Raw genomic sequence first — 8,771 nt, 5'->3', positions numbered from 1 at the left:
ACTGAACCCACAAGGCCCACGAGGGGCAGTCCGGGGCCGAAAGCCGCCGCACCACCCCCGCCCCCCGCTCCCAGGGAGCCCACGGCCAGCGCTGCATGGCGTACTGGGACCGGTCAGAAGGAGCCCCTCGGAGCTGGCTTCTGGGCCCGGCACCTGGGCACGCGGTTCCGCTACCCTAGCTGGGAGCGCTGCGTTACCCGTCCTCTGGCCCCAAAGGGCAAACTTGGGAGCTAGCCCGAGGCTCGAGTTCACGGCCAGGTCGTGAAGGGAGCCCGTGTCCTGACCTCGTCTCTCCCCACTGAACGGGGTCCTCCGTGGGCGCTCTGAGTAGATCGTACACCGAGAAACACCAATTTCACGCGCACCTCCTGTGCACGGGGCCGGCCACAGGTCCGGCGTGGAGGGACCGCTCTGCCCCAACAACTGTCACCAGCCGGACTCCTGTCACCCGGCTCGTGGGGTCTTCTGAGGACGCCGGACCCCTGACCAGTTGGAGCGAGACCGGAACCTCATGGAGAAACAGGGCCGGGTTCTGCCCCCGAGGGCGGGCACGCTGGCTCGGCTGCGCCTCTGGCCGCTTCCTGCCCGCGCTCCGCCACCGTGACTTCTGCTGCTCGCTTGGTCCCCTCAACTTGGGGACGGAAAAGAAATGAACAGACGAGAAACTGCTCTCTTCCTTGCAACCTCCGACGGAGGCCTACTTACGTTTTTGTTTTTCTGGAACAGCGTCCTGGCTTCGTTCAGTATGTACTGTTTTTCTTTAATGGTGTCTTCCATCTGCCCGGATGCCGCCTGCCACTTCCTCGCAAGCCTGAAAATTCGGCGGTAGAGGCCAAGAACTTCTTGTCGTGTGGCTGTCGTCATCTTCAGACCCACCAAAACAGAGGAGGGAAGATTTGCATAAAAATTCAACTTGACAGTAGGCAGCTAGGCAGTTGTACATTTTTTTTTTAATCAAGCTCTTTAATTAGCCTAGAAATAATTGCCTTTTCTCAACAAATCTGCTTGGTAGCATTGCCGGAACGGCCCCGTGGGAATACCAGCCAGCCCTCAGCTTGCCTCTTGCATCGCCCCGTGGCTGAGTTGCTCCACGGTGCTGTTTGCCATGACAGCCATTTTTATAAACATGTCAGAACCAAAATACCCGTTTACAAGTCTTTAACCCGGTACATCCTGTACCAGGATATCTCAGGAATGACGCTTTTAGTGCATCTCCTGGTAAAATTACATCACTAACTTGAGAAGGCACATTTTGAATTACTGAGTTTTCTAGTTAAGTGAGAACTTGAATCTAGTGCAGGGGTTGCAAACTCAAGTTCCTCCAGGGCCTGGCAGGTAACAAAATGAGACCTGGCTGGGTGGGGACAGTGGCCGACTGGGGAGGACATGTCCCCGATGGCAGTCCAGGTTTTTAAATATAAATTCTCAAAAGACGCTAATTGATTATTTTCAAAAATGTGAGTACCATGAAGACCGAACCCGTGTGTTGCAGGCCCTAGTCCACCCTGACGCTGTCAGGTCACAACCCCGCAGTTCACCATAACCTTGCTGAAGACATTGTCCACGTAAGGGCTGTACAGTCGGTGCAACTGCAGGTCTCTGTGACGACGGAAGCTCTTGTGGCCCCTCTGGGTTTTGAGTCTGAAACGTCAGTTTCGATTTCCGAGGACTTGGCTGAGACCCGACCCAAATACATTCCCTAAAGCTAACTGTATTTTTAAAAATTAAGTTCTTGTTATCATCATTTTTTATTATGCAATATTTCGGATATATGAAAACATGAGAGGATAACATAATTGACAGCCATATATTCACGACAGACCTTAAAGAACAAATTTTAGACGTCGCCGAAACTCCCACCGTACCTCGCCTAGGAGGAAACGCGACCCTGAATCTCTCTCTCGTGTCTTCATGTTAACACGCGGTAGCACTGCCTGGCGAGTTTAAGAACGTCACGTGTAAAAGGTCGTACGTCTTCCCACCGCTTGCTCTGGCCCGTGCTGGTCGGACCCACCCTTGCTGTCACACAGCCCCGCTGCGGCTGTCCACGGCATGAAGGTACCCCACCCCCGTGCATGCCCCCCCCACCCCCAGCGGACATCGGGTGTTCCCTTTTTTCTGTCACTTATGCAAAAACATTGGTCTGTTTCTTTAGTATTTTTGCTGTGTCTAAAAGTAATTCAGGGAAGAGGAAAAAAACAAAAGCCCCACCACTGGAGGGTCCTGGAGAGGCAGAGGCGCCGCCTGTAACAGTGGCAGGTGGGGAGTGAGCGGCAGGACCGGGCGCTAGGATGCCCATCACGCGTCCCGTCCCGGCTGCCCTCAAACAGGAAGCAGGCTGCTGGCCACCCTGGGATCAGGACCCAGTTCTGCCCGTGCAGGGGGCGTAACACGACACCGTGCACTGTGGGGTGGTCCTAGATTGATGAGAGTTCGGGCAGGTACAGGATACAGGTGGGATCTGGAAGGAGGCGTGTTTACCTAGAAATTCCAAGTTCCTGCACAGAGTTCACCTTACAGAGAATTCCTCTTTCCAAGACGACTGGCCACTTGCTGACCTTTCCTGAGCAATGAGGAAACGAGCCCAGGCTGAACCGTTTGACGAAAGCTTGAAAGCACGATTTCACCCAATTCAAAAGTTCCAACACCAACTCCGATGTCCACGATGTGTCAGAAAATGCTTAAAAGGAATTCATACCAACCGAGAGAGAGCCTCATGGTTTGTGGCTAATGGTTAATGAAAACCCAGATAAGATGATGACATCTTTCCTGGTAAGGACACAGACTTCTGAGTTTCTGACGCGCGCTAAAATCCCACGGTTTCATAATGAAAAATACGTGAGCCAGCTCCCGCAAGGGGCAGGGGGCCTGTCACTGACTTCCACTCCCGTCATTAAGTGCCTGGACTTAATGGCACCGGAGAGGTGGGGGAGGGCTGGCCCATTACAACAGCAGCGACCTTCTAACCTTCCAACCTTCCGCAAAGTCTGACTTTAATTGCTTTCCGTCCCCGGGCTAAGAACCTCAGCTTCCAACTGTAACCATCAGATCCCATAATCCTGACGGGAGCCCCGTAATTAGGGCACTCAAGGTAACAAGCGGAACTGACAATGGGTACTTAATAGGCCTATTTTCAAAACACTTTAATTAATGTTTAAGTATTTGGAAACCTAATCCCGAAAGGAGATAAGTGACGGCTCCCTCTGCGAGGCCAGGTGACCCAGAAAACCTAGCTGCGGACGGTTTTCGGGGAGAAGGGTACAACGCCGTGGGTCCCGCAGCGCACCGTGAGCTACCACCAAGGGAGCCTGTCATTCATTCCCTTCCCGCTCCTGGCAAGAAGGCGAGGAAAACACGCTTTCGTTCTGGATTCTTCCAGTTCTTTGAGGGAATCCTTGGGGGTACATACCCACCTGTCCCCCCTTTCCAGAAGGCTCTCCCCCGACTCCCTCCCACGTGGTACCTGATCAACCCCTAGTCATCTTTCGGTTCCCAGGGGAAACACGGACGTGTCCGAAAACCCGGCCCCTCCCCCCGCCACGCACATCAGAGGCGTCTCTCTCTCTTGAACCTTCTCATAGCCCTTTGTATTTCTTCTCTGCAGCACTCATCACTCAAGTTACGGTTTGTAATGTCTGTCTGCCCCTTCGACTCCGATCTTTATGGGGACAGGGACCACATCCCTCTTATTTGCTGCTGAGTTCTCAGCACCTAGCGAGGTGTGTAACGGCGTTCAACACGCTTGCTGAATAAATGGAAATAATGCTACAGAAAGCTCGATTCTGGAAGCAAAGTCAGCCATGTTTTAAAAAATTGAGAAAGCTCTTTTCCTTTCGGTTTGAGTTTGTGTCTGGCCCATCAGCAGCTTGTTTAGTTAGGAGAAGCGCCTTTCCCCTGGGTCTTCCTTCCGAAGGGCTCAGTGGCTTGAAACCAACCCCCGCTCCTGTCACGGCCTCGCAAGGACTGGTGCATGACCAAACAAACCCCTACTGTGTGCTTGCCGGCAGTGCGTGGCCTCCACTCACAGCTGGGGGATTCTCCTACGCAGGAGTCCCAAAGACTGGCTGGGGAGGTGACTTTTGATGTACAATATCAATACTTATTTTCTTACTGTGATTCTTTTAATGTTTTTAATAGCCCGTCAAGCCCATGATTTAAAAGTGATTTTCATTTTATACTGATGCAGCTTCCTTTAAATAACTGTATTACGAAACATTTTCAGCTGGTTTAAAGCAAAGGTGAATACTAGTAAAAAGTGTGACGTGGGGTCTGAAACACAGAAGCGTGGGAGCGGCCGCTGTGTCAAGCCTCGGGGTCTGTCCCGGCTGAGCCGCCCACTTAGAACGGGCATTGTCGCCCCACCTGGTGGACGCTGTCCGCGTCCCCTCAGAGCGCCTGCCACGGCCAGCTACTGCTCTTTTGCGATTTCATCGTCCCTTCTCACCGCTCACCGGGGTGACGACAGAAGCTGCCTCTGCTTTGCGCTCACTGTGCCAGAGGCTTCCTTAGGTGCGTTCCGTACCTTGACTCCCGTCCTCACTGCGACAATCACGACAATCACCTGAGGGAGCTACTACACCACTGTCTCCTAAAAGGAGGGGCGCGTGCAGAGAGGTGAAGTGACTCAGCGTCAGGTAGCTAGCAGGGGGCGGGGCCCGCATTCAAACCCCAGCTTGCAGTCACTGAGAGGCTGCTCCACCTCAGCGCCTGAGCCGAGTGTCCGCCCTCTGCCCGCTGTTGAAAGAGTTTAGCCAGTTGTGACAAAGGGAGCTAAACAATTCCATTCCCTTTCCACAGCGAGCAAAAGGCGTTTTCTGTACCTCGATGACATGAATCTTTCTGTGACGTTTCTCATATACCACCTGGCCTTGTGACTGCCCTACTTTAATATCACATGCCGGCTCCTATAACGATCGCATTTCACACCAGCGCCTATAACAATCACATTACACACCAGCACCTATAACAATCGCATTACACACCAGCACCTATAACAATCGCATTACACACCAGCACCTATAACAATCGCATTTCACACCAGCGCCTATAACAATCGCATTTCACGCTGGTGCCTTCGGAGGAGCCCACGTGGCTGGACGGCTCTGCTCTTCCACCCCCTGCAGCAACGCGTCCCCAACACTCAGGAGGGAGCTGACGTCACAGAAGAGACACTGGGGCTCAGCGCAGCGCCACTGGCCTGCAGGCCTCACACTACTGAGGACCAAAAAGGGGTCCCACAGAAAGCCACCTCTCAGGGAGATCCGATCCTAAGTTCCTCGCAGGGCAGGCCACAGAGGGCGGTCACGCCCCAGGCCTGTAGCTCCTGTAGTAAAAGGTCCTTCTTTGCCTTCTGCAAACACCATCCATGGTTTCTGTGCATCCAGGTTAATGCGCCTTTGCTATAAGCCATAACCACTCGAGAGAGAGAGAGAGAGAGAGAGAGAGAGAGAGAGAGAGAGAGAGAACACAGTCCTGCTACCTGTCCCGTGACCCCACCCCACCCCACCTTCTCTGCTTTCAGTCCTTCCTCTTCCCTACGCCTCCCCCTTTAACCCCAAATACATAATAGAAACTGCAAAACTGTCTCTCTCCAGAACATGTATCTAGCTTCTCAGCAGCTGTCATCGGTCTGGCTCAGGAAAAGGCTTACAAGAATTCTCTACAGGTTTGGATGCTTCTTACATCCACACGTCCCTCGCGAGCACCCACCCAGGCGTCATCCACTCAACGTCTACGCGGTGCACACCGCGGGCCAGGCGCAGGCAGGCGCGGGGCACAGTGATGAGCCAGCAGCCACGTCCCGCCCTCCTAGAGCTTACACGCTCGTGGCAGAGGACAGACAAAAAAAGCAATTTCTGACTCTGGCGGTGTTGAGCAAGTTGGAGTATCATGGTCTGATGTGTATCTCTTAAAATGTGCCGGATCCCAAACTGTTTTCTTAACGATCCTACCAGTCTGCAGAGGGTGCAGAGCCCTGCCCGATGCCGCCCCACTCACAGGAGAGCCGGGCTCAGGGGCCAAAGTCCCTGGATGCGCGTTTCCCCGACCAGAAGCTTCTCCCCGTTTTTATTTCGGAGTCAGTAATGGGGACTCATAATGCGCAGTGATGAATCTCCTAAAAAATAAAAAATAAACAAACACCACGGCACCACCCGCTCGTGCTCCCAGGCGAGAGCGACAGCGGAGGGTCTGGACGGACCCCGAGAGCCCCCTTCGCCCGCACGCCCGCCCGGCGCGTCCACATGTGCTTTCCCAGGAGGGCGGTGGCGAGGTCCGCCAGCGCCAGGGGCTCCGGCAGCTTGGCCCTTCCCCCGCCTTCGGGGAGACCATCCCGGCTGAACCCGTGGGAGCCTGAGAGCTGAGAAGAAAACGCCCGTCCCGGAGGAGGGTTATAGACTGTGACTCGCGTCTCAGGAATGTCAGACTTCCACACGCTGGGTGCTCACGAGGCTGCAGAACGACAAGGGACAGGGAAGGCCCGCCCGCGGGGGGAGGGGCTCCTCCCTCCTTCACGACCTGCCCTGGGTGGCATTTTCTCTCATCGCACCCAGTGAACGAATGAATGAACGTGACGTTAATGCAGGGAGCAGGCAAGAGAACAAAATGTCGATCACGCCGCCCTCGGGGACTGCCAGGTGCTGATCGCCCGCGGCCAGGCCCCGGGGACATCTGCGGGCCGATCTCTGCTGGGATGCTGGCAGCCCATTCCCCACGCCCGTGGAAGGGGACACAGGGACAGGAGTCTCTGAGTGTCTTCCCTACACGAATGAAAGCGTTCATTCCCCATGGCTAAGGCCACGGGGAACCTATGGCCTGCAGGCTGGGAGCAGCCGGCGAGCCCCTGGGGCTCCATACCCGCCCTCCTCCGTCCCTGAACGTCCATGTCCAAGGGAATGGGAACTAAAGAATGACGTACAAACCGCGCTCCCTGACTGCCCTGGGTCCCTCACAGCCCCTGCTCACCCCCTTCCCAGTCTCCCTTGGTCTCTCTCGCTCTGCCTCTGAGAGGGGCACACACTGTCTGTGGGGTGTCACCCCTTTTCTAACAAACTTTCCTTTTGACTCTAACTTCGGCGCGTGTTGAATTCTTTCCACACTCTGCCAAAGGATCCTCTTCTCTTTCGTAAGACTTGGTCCTCCGCATCCAACTCGGTGACATCCGCCCTGTGCTGCATCCATGTGATGATCAACTTTCTCTCCCAAGTGCTCGATTTGGAGGGCTGGGGACAGGGTGGCGGCTGTGGAACTTCCCACAGGGAATCACGGTCTCACGTGGTCACCGTGCACCAGCAGTGGCCGGTCCCATCCCTCGGCCCTGTCTCCTTAGAGCTGGGAGCCTTGTTGACAAACGAAGGCGCCGACCCGCAGCTCTTCCTCGTGCGGCCGCTGTCACCCCTCGGCTCCCACTGTGGGTCACGGGCCCTCCACACGGACACGGGGTCGGCGTCCCTGCTCCGCGCGCCTCCGGCACAGTCCTGTCTGCTGTGACGTTCACCCTTCTCCACTTAACTTTCTGCTCGGTTCCCCCTCCTCTGCGGTGTGTGCGTCGTGGCCTCGTTTGTCACACTCCTAGGCCTGGTGTGCAGTTGGGGCTTGAAATACACTCGTTAGAAGAATCGATTGATGCTCAGAACAGTCACCGCTCATGTCCACTCCCATCCTGTTGCACGCGATGGTACCTGGGCCAGGTGTCCCAACTGAAGACCCTAGAGCATTTAAAAATACTAAGCCTCCACGACGTTTCTGAGAGTGGCGCTGTGGCTGTCAGCGTGAAGCATGGACGTGGGGAGGAGGCCTTATCGGCTCCGTCTCCGGCACAGCTATAAAGTAACCCTCACTTGTCTACGGCCACGCCACCCTGAACAAGCCCGATCTCATCTGACCTCGGAAGCTAAGCAGGGTAGGGCCTGGTCAGTACTTGGATGGGAGACCGCCTAGGAAGACCGGGTGCTATAGGAGTAAAATATAAAAAAATAAGGGATTGTAAGCTGACAAGGTCCTTGCGATCTGTGAGGTCACGCAAGGGTTGCCTCGCCTAAAAAAAAAAATTAAAAAAAGTAACTCTCACTCTCCAGTTCCTCAAGGCCAGTTAAGGTTTGTCCACTGGACTGAAATGATTTAGTTTCCATGACGCTTAGAACCAAACATAGGAACACGGGGTTCTGATACTTTTCTTCTTGAAAAACAACCCTGTTGGGGAATAAGGTTCCTCGTACCCAAGTGACCAGGGGTCAAAACCAACCCTGCAAATTATGATGTAAAGTTTTGCCATTTGGAAAATTGCTAGGGAACCGAACATCTCTTATGATGCCGAAGTGGACAGGTTTTCTGACCGTGGATGGCAGAGTGGACGGCGGCTGCCTTGGCGTTAGACATCGCTCCCCCACGTGCGTGAGGAAGAGGAATGGGCTCCGGGGCGGTCAACCCTGGGTCCAAATCCTGACCTCATGACGTCAGGCCAGTGTTCCCGAGCCTCAGTTTCTTAGAGTGTGGAATGGGGTAACGACAGAACCATCTCTGAGGAGCCGTAAGGAGCATCCACGAGACGATCCGCGTAAGTCACTTCGCACAGGGAGCGGACGGAGGGAACGAAGGGGCCTCTTTTATCTGTGTTCGGCTTTGTGCAGGGGGGCGGAGAAATGCGCAGCAGCTGGCGTTTGGGGCTGGCAAAGGCGTTGCTTTGTGGTGGTGACGGATTTTCCGAAAGCCTTTCCCTCAGATCGTTAATACCCCTGCACAGCGAGGGGCTATTGTTCTCCAGTGAGTCAACA

The 8,771-nt window shown here is 54.7% G+C and overlaps 1 protein-coding gene and 1 pseudogene across 18 annotated transcripts in view; one reads left to right on the top strand and one right to left on the bottom strand.

The window, feature by feature from the left end:
- Positions 1 to 8,771, bottom strand: part of LYRM1 (LYR motif containing 1) — a 19,084-nt gene that overhangs the window by 5,132 nt on the left and 5,181 nt on the right. For 11 of the 18 annotated variants that reach the window (XM_023523824.1, XM_023523828.1, XM_023523827.1 and 8 more), the window contains one exon: positions 706 to 864. In XM_023523824.1, coding sequence (XP_023379592.1) covers positions 706 to 864 — 159 coding nt within the window. Of the gene's footprint in view, positions 1 to 705; positions 865 to 1,822; positions 1,935 to 2,481; positions 2,681 to 5,997; positions 6,124 to 6,152; positions 7,913 to 8,771 lie in introns of those variants that run through there. The other 7 variants (XM_011380934.2, XM_011380933.2, XR_002777393.1 and 4 more) reach the window with 7 other exon arrangements.
- LOC111731999 lies at positions 7,841 to 7,959 on the top strand (annotated as a pseudogene).

This window comes from Pteropus vampyrus, unplaced genomic scaffold, assembly GCF_000151845.1.
Source record: "Pteropus vampyrus isolate Shadow unplaced genomic scaffold, Pvam_2.0 Scaffold417, whole genome shotgun sequence".
NCBI lineage: Eukaryota > Metazoa > Chordata > Mammalia > Chiroptera > Pteropodidae > Pteropus > Pteropus vampyrus.
This window is presented reverse-complemented; position numbering and strand designations above follow the sequence as displayed.